Source organism: Pelodiscus sinensis, chromosome 3 (assembly GCF_049634645.1).
Source record: "Pelodiscus sinensis isolate JC-2024 chromosome 3, ASM4963464v1, whole genome shotgun sequence".
Lineage (NCBI taxonomy): Eukaryota > Metazoa > Chordata > Testudines > Trionychidae > Pelodiscus > Pelodiscus sinensis.
The window spans coordinates 118,366,272-118,386,025 of NC_134713.1; the positions used below are offsets into that span (position 1 = coordinate 118,366,272).

General features: G+C 42.5%; 1 protein-coding gene and 1 long non-coding RNA gene across 3 annotated transcripts in view; one reads left to right on the forward strand and one right to left on the reverse strand.

The window, feature by feature from the left end:
• Positions 1 to 19,754, forward strand: part of LOC142827948 (uncharacterized) — a 75,852-nt gene that overhangs the window by 45,802 nt on the left and 10,296 nt on the right. Inside the window, exon 2 of the long non-coding RNA XR_012902766.1 lies at positions 18,600 to 18,681. This is a non-coding gene — a long non-coding RNA (uncharacterized LOC142827948). The remainder of the gene's footprint in view (positions 1 to 18,599; positions 18,682 to 19,754) is intronic.
• RPS6KA2 (ribosomal protein S6 kinase A2) overlaps positions 1 to 19,754 on the reverse strand; it is a 337,677-nt gene that overhangs the window by 36,357 nt on the left and 281,566 nt on the right. For both annotated transcript variants that reach the window (XM_075924624.1, XM_006134512.4), the window contains 3 exons: positions 14,164 to 14,266; positions 6,657 to 6,787; positions 3,974 to 4,099 (listed from right to left, as the gene is read on the reverse strand). In XM_075924624.1, coding sequence (XP_075780739.1) covers positions 3,974 to 4,099; positions 6,657 to 6,787; positions 14,164 to 14,266 — 360 coding nt within the window. The remainder of the gene's footprint in view (positions 1 to 3,973; positions 4,100 to 6,656; positions 6,788 to 14,163; positions 14,267 to 19,754) is intronic.

Below are 19,754 nucleotides of genomic sequence, written 5' to 3' on the forward strand. Positions count from 1 at the left end.
TAGCTAGTTCGAACTAGGCTTAATCCTCGTAAAATGAGGTTTACCTAGTTCGAACTAAGTGCTCCGCTAGTTCGATTCAAATTCGAACTAGCGGAGCGCTAGTGTAGCGCCTAGGAAAGTTAGTTCGAACTAACGGACGTTAGTTCGAACTAACTTTTTAGTGTAGACATACCCACAGTTAGGCAACCAGTAACTTTTGGGATTGCCTACATGATCATTTAGCTTTTGTCAAGCTGGAGTGTAAATCTATTCCACATTGACAAACTCTTAATGTGCGTCAGCAGTGTTCACGTAGACATTGAGTGCTAGGTTCAGTTAATGTGCTTTGAGCTACCCTGCTTTCAAATGGGAGCGGATCAAAGTACGCTAGGGAATTCATATTGCACAGCAGAGTCACACCCCAGCTTGCCAGACAAGAACTATGTCTAACTGAAATTCAGTTAATATGCCTTATAAAATTATCGTAGAGGCAGGTCATACTGAAGTTAGTGCATAATAATCCTCCTCCACCTAGACAAACCCAGCTTCCCCAACTGAGTTAGGTGCCTAACTCCTGTTTAAAACCAATGGAAAATAGGTGCCTAAGATGCTTATGTGCTTTTTATAAATCCCTCTAAGCTCCTTTTTGCATGTTTAGGTGCCTAACTACCTTTGTAAATACAGCCCCAGCTAGCTTTATGATAAGGACTGAGAACTCAGATGAACAAGAATGAGAAAAGGGAGAAATGTCATACATTTTAACAAATATTTACTGTTTCTGGATTAGGAAGGATTGGGTGGATTTTCACCTCTGACTGACTAAGTCTGTCTCTGTACTCTGACTCAATACAGGCGGCCCCCGACTTGCAATGCGATTGGTTCCCAGGGAAGAGTCGGGGGCATTGTAACTCAAACCCTCATTTAGGATAGGTGCCGGGCCTCTCATAAATGCGGGCCAAGGATGTAAGTCGGGGGTTTTCGGTCCCTTCTGCACTTACAACCCCCTGCACTTAAAACCATTTTTGTAACTCGGGTGGTCGGAAGTCAGGGGTTTCCTGTATATGGAGAATCTATTCTCCTGCATAGAAATAGTAAATAAGTCCCAGCAGGGACTGTGCAGCATGGTGTGTTGTGTTCTCTGGGCAACTGGCAGAGGTTATTCACACAGGGCACGTCTAGACTATGTTCTGTTTTCGAAAGAGGATATGCAAATTCTGCAGGAATTCCTGCAGAATTTGCATATCTTCTTCCGATTGCTTTTTCAAAAGTGAGTCTTTCGAAAATGAAATAGTCTGGATGCATTTTTTTTCGGGAAAAACCCCTTTTTTTGAAAAAAACAGCTCTTCCTAAAAAGAGGAGGTTTACACGGTTTTTTGAAAGGGTTTCCCCCCCCCCCCCGAAAAAAACCCGCATCCAGACTACTTTCACTTTTGAAAGACCCGCTTTTGAAAAAGCGATCAGAAGAAGATATGCAAATTCCCGTGGAATTTTCATATCCTCTTTCAAAAACAGAATGTAGTCTAGACATGCCCTCAGTGACATTATTCATATCTTCCTGCAGTAATTCCACCAAATGATGTGTACCTAGCCCCTTTGCTGCCGATACCACTGTCCTGGGGGTGAACAGTCTCTGAAGTGCTAACACTGGGTGAGAGAAAGAATGAGACTGACTCTGCAGCCTGGTGACTGGGGCACTCATGGGAGGTTTTTTCCCTCCTATAGCAAAGACCATTTAATTATTAATACAAAGTGGAACCACTTCAGCAGGAAAGACTAAGAGGCCTCTCCTGCAACATTCTTCAGGTCAGGGCACTCTCTAGGGAGGGAGTAGGCTCCAGTTCAAATCCCAGCTCCCCATCACGCAGAGGGGGGAATGAAACCTGGTTTTCTTACAACTTGGGTGAGTGCTCTAATCACTGGGCTACTGTAAGGGCAATGCTGCCTCCACTTCCTCTAGCCTTCTTGTGTGGGGTTAGGTGCGCTCTGTGCACATCTCCTGGATTTGGACCTCATAAGTGGGGGGAACCACTGTGATGTAGGCACCTAGACTAAGGTGGAGATTAGATTCCTAGAGGACTTCAACAATGGACATTTAGTTGCCAAGGGGCTTTAGGCACAGTTAAGTGACAGCTGAGCAGGGCTTTCGAGGCTCTTAGTAGTACCTAAAGGGATCGAACCCTTTGAGCTTTTTTTTTCATGCTTACTGCCAACAATACCAAAATATTTTAAACAAAGAAAATATTAAATACATCTTAGTTCACATCCCACCTGCAAAAGCACAATTTAAAACAAAGCAAAGTTTCACATTCATTTGGAAACTTACAAAAGGAAAATACTCAGAAGAAAGGTAATTTCGTAGCATTCCTCAAATACTGTACATTCAGCAAACATTCTGAATTGCGTACTACAATGTATTTTCAAGTAAATATCCATCTTTACTTTACATTTATCTATGTACCTGCTTCCACTAGATCAATGGGTTTCAAACGTTTTTTCTCATGACCAAGTTGAAGAAAACTATTGATGCCCGCAACTCAACATCATGTGACTAGAATGTGGACTCTGGAGTGGGGATGAGGAAAAGGGCTTTGAGGTGTAGGAAGAGGCTTGGGTTTTGAGGGGGGTCAGTTCTGGGGCAGGAGGGGTTTCCTGATCAGTGGTGCAGCAGGGGTACTAACACAGGCTTCCTGCCTCTCCAGGCATCGCAGACCATGTTGTGCCCCAAAAGCAGGTTCCTAGCCAATGGGAGTGCAGAGCTAGGACATGTAGCAGGGGCAGTGCGCAGAGCCCTGTGTGCTCCACGCTCCACACCTAGGAGCCGGGCGTGCTGCTGGCTGCTCCTATGGCACAGCGCAGTCTGCAGTGCCAGGACAGACAGGTAGCCTGACTTAGCACCCCACTGGCTATCTGATCCCCCTACAGCAACATGACCCAGTGTCTAGAGAATATTGGAACATTGGGCCTGATTTTACTATCCTTCAGTCACATGGAGAACACAGATCTTTCTGGAAATAGTCATATGATTTGTTATTTGAAGCTGAAATCAAGCAAGTTATCCTCTTAAAACTTCTCTGACACATGAGCTTTTATGTTAGTAGCTATTTTTCTTCTGGATGCTAACCACATTTAATATTTGGAACTTTTTCTCAGAAGACAAACCCTCTAGACCATCAGTCCTGCAAGTTTTATCTTTTGCTATCTCTAATATCTGCATATCCTTTAATTAATGTAGGCAACAGATGCTGCAATTTAATATTCCAGTTGTGATCTTACCAAGGAATTACACAGAGCAACCATTATTTCCTATTAGAAAGTAATTCCTTTTTTTTATAGCCTTGCAATTTGCTGGCTTTCTTTGCTGCAGCTATGTACTGTGGCTTGGTTTTCGCAATATTACTGTGCCTAATCTAAAATTCTTTGCTTTTTCTTTCATATCCAACTGAATTCTTTTTAATTAGTATTTTGATTCTTTCTTGGATCTCACTGTTGCTCTCATTTGTGCATTAGCAGTGTCTCTGAATGCTAATGAGACAGAAGGGGAAGGGAATTTGATTAATCATAGGTGACTATGACAGTGCTGCATATTTCTTTTTCTAAGTATTTCTAATTATACAAAGGCAGTGTCTTAGTTTAATACACCACAACAAATGAGAAACCAAGGGAGTTTGCATTTATAAGGAGTACACGTCGCTATTTTTTTTTTTATTTGGGAGCTATTTCAATTTAGATCCTGTTCAAATCTATTATCTAGGTAGCAGTGAGAATGGCTGAAATGATTAACAATAAACTAAACCCTGACTGAATTGATATTCTATATGAGAATGAAAGGTTCTTTCCTTCTGCTATTTCACCTGCTGAGGTTAAATCAGAAAGATGAACCTTAAAACTCAACATACCATCCTTCTGAAAAGCAAATGAGTCCGTGGCCAGATTGATGCCCAATGTAATGGAGCAGCCTCGACATACATTTGCATCTGCCGGGATGATTTCTTACCTTCACCGCAAATTCTGCTTCTGTTGTTTTATGCACACACCTTTTGCATACTGAATAGGAGCCAACACCTATGTCTTCCTTGATCTCATATCCATCTGTAAAATGAATATTGTTCCCATGCAACTGCTGCAGAGAAAGACAAAACAAGGGAAATCAGAAGACAAGCATTATGGAACCATATAACAGAGGAATCCTGGCCAGCGACAATAAAGGGCCTGCTGAGCTCATCCTCTCCAAACATATACAAAGGCTCCATTGTCCTTAGGAAATATATTATCTAAGTTCAGTTCAATGAAGTTGTGTCCACTTCCTAAATAAATGTGTTTCCTTCTTTATTGGTGCCCTTCCTCAATAAACTACAATTGTGTGTCTAGAAACAATGGTTGAGATGTTTTTGCGATTTAGAGATTCAGTTCTCACTAGAAATTGATCACACACTATAGCCCAATGAATATTTAAATATTTATACAAAGTGGAACGACCCCAATAGGAGAGATTGAGAGACTGACCAAATAGAATGGTGGTTAGGGAAGAGAGACTTGAATCTGGATTCCCCCATGTCTCTCGTGAGTACCCTAGTCACTGGGGGGTATGTCTACACTACCCTCCTAATTCGAACTAGGAGGGTAATGTAGGCATACCGCACTTGCAAATGAAGCCCGGGATTTGAATTTCCCGGGCTTCATTTGCATAAGCCGGGCGCCGCCATTTTTAAATCCCGGCTAGTTCGAATCCCGTGCCGCGCGGCTACACGCGGCACGGAGTAGCTAGTTCGGATTAGGCTTCCTAATCCGAACTAGCTACTCCGTGCCGCGTGTAGCCGCGCGGCACGGGATTCGAACTAGCCGGGATTTAAAAATGGCGGCGCCCGGCTTATGCAAATGAAGCCCGGGAAATTCAAATCCCGGGCTTCATTTGCAAGTGCGGTATGCCTACATTACCCTCCTAGTTCGAATTAGGAGGGTAGTGTAGACATACCCTGGGTTAGTAGCTATTCTGGGATTGTCTGTCTCTCTTGTTTTTCCACAGAGTTTTGAAGAGTCTCATTTTTGACTCCATGAAAAATGAGACCTAATGCTGACTCAACATTTTTCAGAAAATGAAATTATTTTCTCGCCTGCCCCAGCAATTGATTGTGAAGCATTTTGTGCTATTATTGCAAAAAAACAAGCTATATAAAATTATACTGCACTGTAGCACACAGAATAATAAGGATGAAAGCCGATACCATAAGCAGGGGCACTCCTTATGAAGTGCATCAGAAAAGACCTCATGTCAGATTGCAATGTTCACGTGGTTGCAGTGCCATTCACTCCTGTGTGTTTCTTTATTTGGCGTGCAAATCTGCATCAGTGAACGAATGGGCAGAAACCATCCTTACGGACAGCTGATGCTCACTTTGCCATTTACAAAAGAGCCAAGGAAAGAGGGGGCATTGGGCAAAAAAACTGCTTCCTTTTCTCATAGTAGCGAAAGAACTGGCTGGGATGTGAATTTACTGCAGTGGCATGCAGGGGAGGGAACATCAATGAACATCCATTTATTGGCTGTTTCTTGTTGTTCATGTAAGAAGGTAGAGGCCCTGCACATGGTGCCATTTACTCCTATGCCTGTAGATCCAAGGTCTGTGTAGCCCACACAAAGGGAGGCCTTACTCTCCTTTATGCCATTAGGAAAAAGATAAAAACAGCCAAACTGAGCACTGGTCCATTTTGTGCAGTATTCTGTATTCTGACAGTGGCCAGTGCCACCAGGTACTTCAGAGGAAGTGAATAGAATGTACAATCATTGAGTGCCCTAGTCCTGTAACCCACTCCCAGCTTCTGGCAGTCAGAGGCTAGGACACTTGGAGTATGGGGTTGCATCCCTGACAAATCTGGCCAATAGTCATTGATGGACGTATCCTTTATGAATTTATCCAGTTCTTTTTTGAACCCCATTGGCCTTCACAGCTTCCCCAGGCAATGAGTTCTACAGGTTTAATTATGTGTCATGTAAAGAACAGATAGAAAAAAAATATCAATATCACCAGATAAATCCATGCTATTCCAACATCTTGAATACTTCATGCAGTTATGGTTGATGGTGCTCAAAAGAGGACAAAGTAGAGAGAAGAGCAATACACCTTATTAGGGGAATGGAAAAACTTTCATACCAAGAAAGAGTAAAAAGATTAGGATTGTTCAGCTCAGAAAAGAGACAGCTAAGGGGAGGTATGATGAAGATCTATAAAATCATGAATGGTGTGGAGAAAATGAACAAGGAAGGAAGTGTTATTTACCCATCATATGGCACAAGAACCAAGAGTCACTGAATGAAGTTAATAGGCAGCACATTTAAAACAAACATGACCATCTTTACAGCATGCACAGTTAAACTTGTGAAACTCATTGTTAGGGGATTTTGTGAAGGCCAAAACTATAACAGGGCTAAAAAGCATTTAGAAGTGCACTTTGTTTGAGTAATTAAATTGAGAGTGTCACATTTTCTTTATTCCAAAAAATAGGAAAGTTTATTATACAACTAAAAAGGCCTTTGAAAAATCCCCCTTTTTTTGCACCTGCTGCTGGCTGTAAGCAAATTAGATTAGGGATAGATAAGCTGATTGACTGAGGTAGTTTCAAATGTAATATGCAGCTCTATCTGCTCATCCAACGTGACGCATAATACGAAGTGTCAGTACCTGCACAATTGGGTGAATTGTGATTTTGTGCAAATCTGGCTGTGAAGGCTCCTGTACCAAATTGGATGCAATGAAGCTGAACCCTCTGAAAAGGTGATGAGCATTGGCGCTTGGAGGAACACCAGGGGAGTCTGCAGAAGAAACAAGGATATGACTGCGTGAGTTGAACCAACAGAGATCAGAAAGTGAGTAATGGTACAAAATTTGCAGCAGTGAAGGTCACCACTGCCATCCAACAACAAGCCACACTAAATCAGCAATCAGGCACCTGTAGTCTTCATTATCATGATCTCAAGATTGTGATATGCATGGACTACCTCTTCCTGCCCTGTATCCAAACACAGAGGGGAACATCTATGCATAGATCTCCTGAACAGCGGTCTTATTGCACAGCAGTTTCCACCACACCATTACAACAGAGCACTCCACAAGTCTGGGGTCCATGCCAAGAAGGAAGGGGCTGGGAGAAAGTGGGCAGACAAGAGCATTGCTCTGTCTTTGGCCTTGTGGAGATTCCCCAAGGAAAAAATACAACCTACAGCTGTACAGCAGAACCCCTCTTTTATGAACCAATTGGGAACTCAATTCAGAAAAATCCAACCGTGCATAAAATTGAATATGATAGTAGATGTGGTGCCTAAGTTGGCGCACTGCATGGCTTTCCTTCTTGTCCTTCCATCCAAGGTTCTGAGGCCATTGGAATGTGAAGGGATGTCAGTGTGTTCTTCATTAACATCACTATCGTTATGGAGGTTTTTTTTATCCGCTGTCATGAAAAATGGTTTGTATAAGATGGTTATTTGTTAAGACTATTGTTTGTAAAAATCAAGGTTCTACTGAATTCCCCATCATCCCCACAGAGCCTTGTTCCTGAGGCCTGGGAATTGCCACAGCTACTAAGAATGTAGAGTAGCATGAATGGAGATGTGTTGTCTCTGGGTCAGAGAAGTAGCAGGAACCACCAGTCTGGAGCAATTGCAAACATATGATGCCTCTGCACTGTAGTTCCTGGCCCAGTTGAAATGTATCAAGTTTAGGGGTAAGAGCAGTCACCTATTCTATGCAGAGGGGACATGTAAGGAATGGGTATTACCCCTGGATGGACCAACTGGGCCAAACTTTGAAGGGATCCTCACGGATATTTCTTTCCCTAAAAACCTCTCTCATTGTAAAACCCATGGAAGGGGGTGATCTGAGTCTGAAAGTTTAAATCCTTCTGCCCTCTGAGTCACACCCCCATACAACATTCTCTGGTAGCCAGCCCAAGAATTAACCTGTCATAACAAGGGGAAAAAAGATTTATTTATCATTTTTAAACACACACTTATAAACATTTTTAAACAATGCAAACAACAGGGCTCAGTAATATCTACTGGTACTGTCCCTGGATTTTAACTAGATGGGTATTATAAAACCTATGCTATTTATGCCTACTTATTTCCTACTGCCTTTCATTGTTTTTCTGACAGTCCCTCCTATTACAAAACAAGTACTTAAAAAAAAAAAGTTAAGGAATTACACCTCCCATACTAAAATATCTCCTGGTAGAAAACTCATAGGACAACCAGTTTCCCATCCCCTTAGGCCATGTATACTGCTCTTGATTTGTCTATGCAACATCTGCTAAATCAGTATCAATATTAACTGAAGTCAATGGACATGTCATGCGTAGCTGTTCACTGGAATTACTTGGCAAGGTAAATTATTTCCCTATCTGAACATTTTCCTCAGAAATGCAGTAAAAAATCATGAACAGAGAAAGATGCTCTGAACAGTTCTTTGGATAGCAGCATGACGACAAACCTGTTCAGAGGAAATTATCTGCTTAACACTGTAGAGGTTAGTGTAGCCAGGGTTGCAAGTGGTATGTAATTCATCAGGGATCACTCTTAGCAGTGACATGCATCAGAAATACACACAATGAATCAGACCTATCTCCAGAGAGCGAGAAAGGTCATATTTGTTTGTTAAAATGATCTGAGCTAGCTGTTCATCTCTCAGCATATTGAAGACTGCTGTCTTTCCAAATGCTCGCATTGAATCAAGGCTTTTACAAAATCAGATGCTGGAATATGGAATTGCATCAGTTTTACAAGCCTGGTTAATAAAAAGCAGGAATGAACAAATCAAAACCGAATCTTAACACATTGGAAATGTAGGTTTTAGAGAGGTATCCGTGTTAGTCTGTTTCAGCAAAATCAAAGACTCTGGTGATACTTCAAAGACTAACAAATTTATTATGGTATTATAGCATAAGCCTTCGTATAAGCATAACTCACTTCCTCAGATGCTGAAGAGAAAAAGACAGACAGAAAGGGATACAGAGATGGGATTGTGACATCACTGCTAATTAAATTAAATTAAATTAAATTAAATTAAATTAAATTAAATTAAATTAACTTAACTGATTTAATTAGCACTGATGTTTCAGTCCCATCTCTGTATCACTTTCTGTCTATCTGTCTTTTTCTCTTCAGCATCTGAGGTAGTGAGTTGTAGCTCACGAAGGCTTATGCTCAAATACCCTAATACATTTGTTAGCCTTTGAAGTGCCACTGAACTCCTTGTTGTGTTTGGAAACTTAGGAAAACTCAGCTCCCGCTTCACACTCTTTGATTTCAGTACTTTTCTACTTAAAACTAACTACCAATTCATAATCTACAGCCAATTTCTTCGTCATCAACAATTACACTAGTTATTTTATTTCCAACAGCAAAAGTTGACCACACTGGCTCATATGTATATAAACAGGACGTTAATCTGTCTACTCTGAGCTCAAAATCATGTTATTTAAAACATGATAGTTACATTTTTTCAAACCTAACTAATCTGACAAGTCTAGACAAATTCCAAGCAACTTCACCACTATGCATTTTAGTCTTTCAAATGCATATTGATCTTGCATATTTATCTCTCAGACTAAACAATACCCCATTGAGGGAGGTAAGAATTATCATCCTCATTTTACAGATAAACAGACCCCGTGATTAAGTGACAAGGTCACACAGGATAGCTGGCTCACAACACAACTTAGGAATCCTGACTCTTAGTAATTCTATCCTAGACAACACAAAACTTCTGATGCAGCAAATTATTCAAATGTAAGATTTTGGGGCCAAAACTGATACATAAATATTTTCCAGACAGGAGAACTCATTCCGAAAGAACTTGACAGCATTTAAAATAACAGGTTATGTTTGTACTTTGTTTTCATTTCTCTCTGGCAGCCTCAGTATAACTCAGCAACAGAATTGTCATGACCAAGATTATAGGCCATCTTTACAGCACTTACTGTTTGGGTTTGTTGTCAGTGACAAGGGGGATGATCCTAAGGCCCACATCATGAGAGAAAAGAAACAACAAAACAAGCTCCTGTTTGACCCCATTAGACATGCACTGTGCTCTTATGATTAAGACAATTTTTGTATAATATACTCCTGCAAGTGTAAATCTACACTGGCAGCAGGAAGGAGACCCTAGCATACATTTATGTAGAATTTGTCAGGCTGAAGCACCTTCTCTGCCTCTTCCAGAGGTACTGGCTGCACTTTCCCCTATATCTCCTTGTATCTGCACACCTCATCCATGGCCTAACAAAATCATGAGGTCTCCTTGTTAACCTCCTCATGACACTGGCTAAGATGGCCATCCACCAGGCCAACAGGAAGAAGCTGACCAGAGTTGGGTGTAGAGAAGCTGATTTAAAACCGTGGGTCCTGCTTCCATTCCCTTGTTGCCTTACATCGCTGGGAGATGTCCACTGACAGATGTAGCAGATGTGATTCAAGGTTCTCTGCTTAATGTCCTCTCTGAAGTCTTCATATTAGCCCCTATGACCAATCCGGTCCCTGTGTTCTCCTTCTTCTGTTCCCAGATCTTTGTTGTGGTCTAGGCTTTGTGATTGCTCCACCTTCGATCAGGGGGCGGGTTTTTAGTTCTGAGTGAGTCTACATCTGCCCATCCCAGTACATGCAGTAGGTACACAGACAACTGGCTCTTTATTTAAAAAACAAACAAACAAACAAACAAAAAACCCCAACAACCAGATTCATCTGGGGATCAGTGTGTTCATTAAGCAAAAGACTTCAACTAAAGATTTGGTGTACATAAATATGATGGGAGGTTGGTCTGGTCCAAGCACCATCACAATGTTTTTTCAATCCATTATTGATGTATGTATTCACTCAGTAGAGCACTTGAACTCTGTAAAGGAATTTTATTATATAGATTCTTCAATTGCTGTGCTGTGGAGGGGTATGTAAGTCTGTCCTGCAATCAGAATGGGCAAAGGGAAAGGTTGGAGAGGGCCAGCTTTGCACCCCCCAGAAGTGACAGGGCCTCAGGCCATCAGCCCTTAGTGCTGCCCAGACTGTGGTTCCCCCCTCTACCCCCACTGCCATGTGAAGTGCCTGGCTGAGCTCTCTGGCAGCAATTCAAAGGGGCCCGGGATTCCAGGTGCCATTGCCACAGTAGCAGTGGCTGGGAGCTCCAGGCACTTCTGAACCACTGTATCCTGGGGCAATAGACCTCTGGCCTCCATGCGGGTGGGCTGACTGCCTGTAATGGAAGAACAACAGAGCGATACTCTTCAAAATCGACTCTATTGTATTGAAGCAGACAGTACTCAATGCTTATTTATGCTTTTCAAATTCACATACTCAAATATTTATCGGAAGCTCTTTAATCCTAAGCAACCTCATGCTTCACAAATCACTTACCTAGCTAAAATCCCACTGTCCAAGTATATTCACAAAACAGTTAAGGTAAATTATATGTGTGTGCTGCAAGAAGGTAGCAAGTAAACAACTCCTTTGCAGGGAATAATCTGGATCCTAATGAATGCACATCAAGGACAGGAAACTATAATATTTGAACAACAACTGATACAAATACTAGGCTTCTGTAATATAATTCCACTTACTCCAAGAACGTAATCAATCACGTTAAATTAAGATATGATCATGATGATGATTAATTGTGAATAGAAGGGTAAAATTACATTACAGTCAAAGGGTGGCATAATGACCTACACTACAGATGCTTCATAGTAAACGTAATAAACCACAACAGAGAAGCTTAATTAGTTTCCAGTGTCAACAGGCCCATAGAATGAATGTACAAGAACCATGGGATTGTTCACTGTTTCCTCTCTTTTTCTTAACTAAATTAAATTTATTTGTAAGCAAAGATACTGTGCTGGGATAAGGACTATTGTAGAAGGGGCTGATTTTTATTTTATGTAAGCCCCTTTACACTGCTCTAGATGTGTAAAGGGGATCTTAAAAGCGGTAATAGATCTCGCTTACACTAATTTTTAAATTATTGGGCCTGATTCTTAGTTAGACTAAGGATACATCTACACTGCAAGTTAAGATGTGACTGTAGCTTTAATCTAGCAACCAAAGGTAACAAGAATAGTGAAAAACTTATAAAACAACAAATGGTCTGGTAGCACTTTATAGACTAACAAAACATGTAGATGGTATCATGAGCTTTTGTGGGCACAGCCCACTTCTTCAGATAACCAGAGTTTTTGAAGTGGACTGTGCCCACGAAAGCTCACGATATCATCTACCTGTTTTGTTAGTCTATAAAGTGCTACCAGACCGTTTGTTGTTTTTTAAGTTTATCCTATACAGATTAACTTGGCTACCCCCTGAAGCTTCTGAACAAAAATAGTGAAGACATGGTGGCACAGGTTTCAGCATGGGTAAGCAACCTAAGTATGCACCCAGGTTCTTCAACGTGACTGTACTGGGGCAGCTGGTCTGTGCAGAAGTCTATGCTGCCCTGACTTCACTACTATGGTTACCTGTGCTAGACAGATTAAAGCCATAGGTATGCCTTCTCCTGTGCTGTAACCACACCTTCACTTGTGGCCTGGCATTGGAAGGGGGCCTTAATGTAAAATGGGGTTAAAAAACACTGCCTTGGTATGTACGTCTGTTTCATACCAAGTGTCAAATTGAATCTGACTGTTAATTATCAGAAAATGCCTGTGAACAAATGTAGTATAAACTATGCAAGTCTGTTCCTCAGCACACTTGTGCATACAGTGGTTTTCGTGCCAATAAAACTGGCGGAGTGTGAACACCAAAAGCACTTAAAAATTTAAATACATATCTCAGTTTCTTCAAACTAGCTGCCAGACCTCAAATCTCACAAGAACAGACTAGCTTGTAAAGTTTCCAACATTTCACAGAGATGTGCATCCAGGTTCCAAAAATCAGAATTAAATGTGCAGATATCTGGTGTAAAAATACCTGGTACCCTGTAGGGCATGCAGCTGCCTTTTTCCCTGCCACAGCCCACACCAGCCTGACTATAACAAAAAAAATTAGGATGTGTAAAACAGTGATCAAAATAAAAGTGTTACAAGCATTTTTCACGTCATGAAAGAAGATTCGAGTCAAGCTTTGGGTGCTAGTTTGAATACATTTTAAGAGAGAAACCTTAAACAAAACCACCATCAGCCTGAACCAAAACTATGGAAAAGTTCTACTTTGGGTCCAAGTGCCCTAACCCATTTTTAGGGGTTTTATCCACTGGTTCACTCATTTCTTATAACTCTCATTATAATTTTGGGACAAACTGGGGTTGAAACTTGAAGCCAGAGGCTGCAATTTAATATAATACTTAGAACTTTCTACAGCACTTATCATCTTCCAATGACTTTACAAACAATAAAAATAACTCTTCATCTTGATGAGGCACACCGTTAAGTACCACTGTATCTGTTTGGCAGGTAGGAGAAACTGTGGCAGAGTGGTTAAATGCTTTGTCCAAGGTCACAGAGTGACTAGTACTTCGGGGATTACTAGTACTACAGTTGTTTGGTCAGAAAACTAATCCACAAGTGTAATAACTGCCCCAAAATATTCTGCCAAGCATATATCGCTAGTCTGAAGTGGAAATTATAAATAAAACTAAGAGCAACATTCCCAAATGGAGCATTTATTGGTCATTAACCAGAGAATGTAGCAGTGATGGGCCAAGTTCTATGGGCAAGCATAACTCCATTGACTTTACCAGAGTTTTGCCAGCAGAGAATATGACCTTCCATCACCGTTACCATTCATCATGTTCCTCTGGTCAGAGTGTTCTAGGGCATTCAATATTCCTGGCTTTCAACAAGTAAATCAGACAGCCTAACACAGTTACACACAAACTTGCAAAGCTGCCAAATCCTTTGAAATTGTTATTTAAAATAGTTAACATTATTTAATCTAAGCAACACCCCCCTAGTAAAAACAAAGTAATTTTTCTTCAGTTTAGAGATGTCAGGCACCTTTCCTTTTCTGGATGATGTACCCAATGAGAAGCTGGTAAAATAACGATGGGCTTGTTCCTGAGAAATGCTGAGCACTGGCAGCTTTCTCCTGGTTTGGTGCTGGAAAGGCCCAGCCCACTGATCCCATAAAAGATCAGTCCTATTGACTTCAGTGGGGGTGGAGTTATTAACAGAAAATATCCATCACTTCTGATCCATCTCATAACTGATGCTAACCTGTAGGGGTCCGTGACGTGAACTCGGGGTCAAAATGAAAAGTGTCTTCTGGCCGTCCCACAGCTGGTTTAAAAGGTGGCTTGATTTCTTTTCTGTATAGTTTCTACAAGAACAAGGATAGAGAACAATCAGGGATATAACATCATAACATAGTAGCAATCAGGTCCAAGTACAGAATTATACATGTCTTTAACATGTCCTCTGTCAGGGGAATTATGTGCTAATCTGGTAGGGAGTGATGTGCTTGAGAATGTAGCAGCTACTTCTGCTCCTGTTGATTGGAATCTGTGTCCTAGTAAGTCTTTGCCACTTTTAATTATAATGACCCATCTATACAAAATGCATCCTTTAGCTACAGAATGGCACAATATTTCAAACTAGGTGTGCACCTGGGAATGGGTTGCACTTCAAGGTTGGGCCAAAATATTTTCTGGGGAGGGAGTGTATTAGTTTGCAGAGAGTTTCCAGCAGCTAGTGATGAGACTTTGAGACCCTGAGTTACTCCAGATAATTCTTTCCCAAGTATTTGCCTGGTGCAAGTTGCCCACATACTCAAGGTCTAACTGATTGCCATATTTGTGGTCAGGAAGGAATTTTCCCTTGGGTCAGACTGGCAGAGATGCTGGGGATTTTCTGCCTTCCTCTGCAGCATGTGACACAGGTCACTTGGAGGTTTAAACTAGAGTAAATGGTGGAATCTTTGTAACTTGAAGTCTTTAAATCATGATTTGAGGAATTCAGTAACTCAGCCAGAGCTTATGCACATATTACAAGATTGGGTGGGTGAGGTTCTGTGGCCTGTGAGGCACGGAAGTTCAGACTAGATGATCATAATGGTCCCTTGTGACTTTAAATTCTATGAAGCTATGAAATTGCAGATGGCAGTAGGAACCAAGCACTGGTGGCCTTGGTTAGGTGGTGCTGAGGGAAAGAGCCACTTTGTTATTAGTATTTATTATTTGGTAACAATTCATATGCTTGGTGCCATACAAGACATGCAATAGAAACAGACTTGCATTGGGGAGAGAGGGAGCAAATTTGGAAGACTACACTTGTAACCAGTAATAGTAGCACTTTGCACCTCTATACAACTGCCATCCAAATAGCTTATTGCTGTTTTCCATGAAGTGGTAATTAATTTGATAAATGAGTAAACCGAGGACCAAAGTGTTTGGGTTTGACTTAGACCCCACTTCTATTAATAGAAAGACTGCCACTGATTTCAGTGGGCTTTGGGTCAGCTCCTCAGTGAGCTAGCAAAGATCACACAGTGCACTTGATGCCAGAACTGGGAAAAGAACCTTGATTTGACTCCCTGCCATCTGTTTTCATCACCAGACCATATTCCCCGTCAGCACTGTTATCTTCTGACTTCAAAGCACTGATATGATTAAAATAGAGCAACTTCAAGAATTAATATGTTTAAGCACAAATCTAATGTTTATTGAAGCCACAATAAGCGCTCAGAATTCAACTTTATTAACGTTTGGAAAGAATCTTTTAAGCTAACTGAGTTTTCAGAATATTTAATGGAGCTGATTACATTCTTTTCCAACTCTTTATAGGCAGGAAGAGTCTCTTTAACATATGATTTATGTAATAGGGGAATTACTGTCATATATGACATGCTTTATTTATGGTACATTGCTGTCCAACATTTTAAAGTTCAGTTTGCTTAAGTAATGTCCTCCAGAGAAGCTATTATATATCATAATATCAGCATCAGCATGAAGCAGTTGTTTATGGCCGAGTGACATCTTGGAATAGAAGAAGGGGTATGGTGAGAATTGGGAATGACATCGCAGTAACAAAAAGTCATTTGATTGTCAAAAGTCTGGCTTCCTTAAAACCAGCCTCCAGTTTTCAGAAAATTTAAGTTAAATCAGAGCCACTAACTTTATCAACAAATTGAGACCAAATGACTTGCAGTGTTGCTGTCCATCTAGATTTTAAAGAATATTCCAATATTAATTGGAGGTGGGAAGGAGGAAAACATGTTCTGCTATCTACTATAATGTCCCCAAAATTGTATGCAAAATTCTTTTACGATGATGCAGTATGTTAACATGTTCTCCTATTGTTTTTATGCTATAGGACAAATTTATCTGTGTGCCTATTGATGAAGCAATCTAAATTTGAACTCCAACCATCAGGTCATTCATGTCAGGCCCTGACATAACTCTTGGTACAGATCAATTCATTAAGTAGGTGCCAAGACACCGTGCCCCAATTCTGCACAACGGAAAGCAATGGGACTTTTGCCACTGGTTTTCAGTAGCAGCAGGATTAAATCCCGTGTCCAATTTTCACAGTTTCATGTCTATCCAATGTGGCATTTAGGGTATCAGAGTACTTAAAAGCCAATGTGGGCATTCAGAAGCTAGTTTGGGTTCCTAATTTAGGTGCACAAGTCCGATAATGTACACCCATTTATCTTACATGGCTGTAGAATAGGCTGGGGGAAAAATCAATTTTATTTCTCTAACCACAAAAAGGATTTAATTACATGCCTCTCAGTCTTCCGTTATCTGTATAGTCTTTTCCCTCCCAAATAAATAAAAAAAACCTTCACAAAAGAACTACCATGTTGGCTGTCACAGAAAGATACAATTGATTATCTGTTACACAGAACTATGCAGAGTTACTAGCTATGTAAAGAGATATTATTGTCTTCCTTTGATTCAGGATAATGTAACAACTTCAGTGTGTCATGATGAAGGACAGTTATTTACCTTGCTGTAACTTGAGTTCTTTGAGATGTGTGATCCCTATCTGTATACTAATGTGGTTATGCATGCACCCAAATGCGCCTGAGACTGGCAAATTCTTTCAGTTAGCATTAATTAATCCATGTCTGTGCCCTTGCTCTCCGCATGCTCCACATTGAGGGTATAAGAGGCAGGGTAGATTGACTGCCTCCCTTGTCCTTCTCCATTGCATGTATAGTCATAACTGAAGCAGAGGGTAAAGAGAGCTGGTAGTGGAAGACACATAGGGACCACACATCTCAATGAATTCCAGTTAACAAGGTAAGCAACTTCTTTTTGTGCCAGTTGCTATGTGTGTTCCACTATGAGTGACTAACAAGCAATATTCAGAGTGGAGGAGGATGCAATGATGCAGGTGGTGTAACTGCTGGTAGAACCACTCTCCCAAAGCATGCATCAGCTGTGAAGACCTGGAAATATCTAGTGAATATGTGGATGGAGTACAGGCAGTCCCCGGGTTACGTACAAGATAGGGACTGTAGGTTTGTTCTTAAGTTGAATCTGTATGTAAGTCGGAACTGGCGTCCAGATTCAGCTGCTGCTGAAACTGATCAGTTTCAACAGTGGCTGAATCTGGACGCCAGTTCTGACTTACATACAGATTCAACTTAAGAACCCCAGGCATCCCCAAGTCAGCTGCTGCTGAAACTGATCAGCGGCTGATTCCAGGAAGCCCGGGGCAGGGGCTTCCTGTAGTCAGCCACTGGTCATTTTCAGCAGCTGCTGACTTGGGGACACCTGGGGCAGAGCAGCTGGGGTGCTGCTGGGTTGGTCCAGTGGCGCCCAGAGCGGCGCTACGGGACCAACCGGCAGCGCCCCAGCTGCTGTACCACAGGCGTCCGGAGCAAAGCCGCGGAGCACGGGGGCAGCGGGACAGCCCAGACGCGCCGTGGCTATCCTGCTGCCCTCGGGCTCCGTGGCTTTGCTCTGCTTTGCTCCCCGTCCCCCAGGTCTGCAGACCAGGGGGAGGGGGAGGGGGAGCAGAGCAGAGCAGAGCGGCGGAACGCGCGGCCAGCTGACAGCCCAGACGCGTCTGGGCTGTCAGCTGGCCGCGTGCTCCGCTCTGCTTCCCCCCCCCCCATGTCTGCAGACCAGGGGGAGGGGGAGCAGAGTGGAGCACAGCAGAGCGGCGGAACGCGCGGCCAGCTGACAGCCCAGACGCATCTGGGCTGTTAGCTGGCCACGTGCTCCGCTCTGCTCCCCCTCCCCCTGGTCTGCAGACCAGGGGGAGGGGGAGCAGAGCGGAGCAAAGCAGAGCGGCAGAACGCGCGGCCAGCTGACAGCCCAGACGCGTCTGGGCTGTCAGCTGGCCGCGCGTTCCGCCACTTTGCTTCCTCTCCCTGGTCTGCTGGAGACCAGGGAGAGGAAGTGCCCCGTTTGTAACTGCGGATCCGACATAAGTCGGATCCGCGTAACTCGGGGACTGCCTGTACCATTGTGTAGCTGCCACGCAAATATCAAGCAGGGTGCCTCCTGAAGTGATTCTACTGAGGCTGCTTGTGCTTTTGTAGAGTGAGCCATTACCCCATATCGGGGAACAAGCTGTGCCAACTAATGGAATAGGATACAGCTAGAAATCCTCTGAGAAGATACAGCTTGTCCCCATTCTCATTCTGCTATGGCAACAAATAGTCTAGGTGATTTCCTGATCTGTTTCTATCTCTGCAGGTAGAATGCCAATACCCACTGCATGCCAAGGGAATTAAGTCATTGCTCCTTGCTAGAGACATGGGGCTTTGGGGAAAAACAGGTAAGTGAATTATATAAAATTCTGAAACTAACTTAGGAGTGAATTTCAGGTGCAAGACAGTATCCTTATGGAATACTGTGTAAGTGAATCAGCCATAAGGTTCCCAGTTTACTTACCTTTCAGGCCAAGGTGATGGCAATGAGGAAGGTGACCATTGATGACTGGTCACACAGGAAGCACATAGCCAGAGGGTCAAAGGTGGCTCAATCCTCTATTGCTAGCTGCCACTAGGTGACTCTGTAGCAGGCTAAGGGAAAGGCCCTTCACTTTGCAGGTAAGAAGGCCAAAACAGGGAAAATTATCTGCTCTCTCTGAATACATATGCTTTTGCTAGGCCCAGACAGAGATACATTTCTACTAGACTAGGTAATACTTCCAGGTGGAGCCTTTTCTGCTATTAAGAATGATTTGCACAGCTTCAGAGAAGGAATGTTCTAGGCTTGACACCCATCCAAATACCACACCATGCAAGGAAGAGCAGTGGGGTTGAGATGTCTGACCTTCTGGGTAATGAGATATGGGAAGCTCCACATGCAGATAGGTAGATGGGATGACATTTATAGGAGGTTTGGAAACCTGAATTGTCTGGGCCCTCTGAGAGTAGTGTGTGTGCTCTGTCCAATCAAATCTTCCATGGAACCGGAGGTAGCAGTTGGATAGCAGGGACGGCATGGCTGAAGTGATCTCTCCCAGGCAGGAGGCAAGCATCATTCCTGGAGTCCTGACCTTGTGCTCCCCTGGAGTAGCATTTATTGCACTTCCTGCTTGCCTTGTCCCAAGTGAGGTTCCCCACTGAGCGAAGAGGCTGTTCAATAATGAATTGTGTAACTACCATTTATAGTGGGTGACAAAATGCCGACTGAGACTGTCCACCAGTGAGTTCTGGATGCCCAGAGGTAGATGGATGATAGGGTGATGTGGTTCTGTATACACCAGTTCCATAGGTTGGATGCTTCTACAGGAAGGGGGAAAGGGAAAACGTAGCTCCCTTGCAGAGTATAGCTATAATTCCCATCACAGTGGCAGTTGCCATGGGTCTTGATGCTGTATCGGCCATAGCAGTTGCTGCTTTT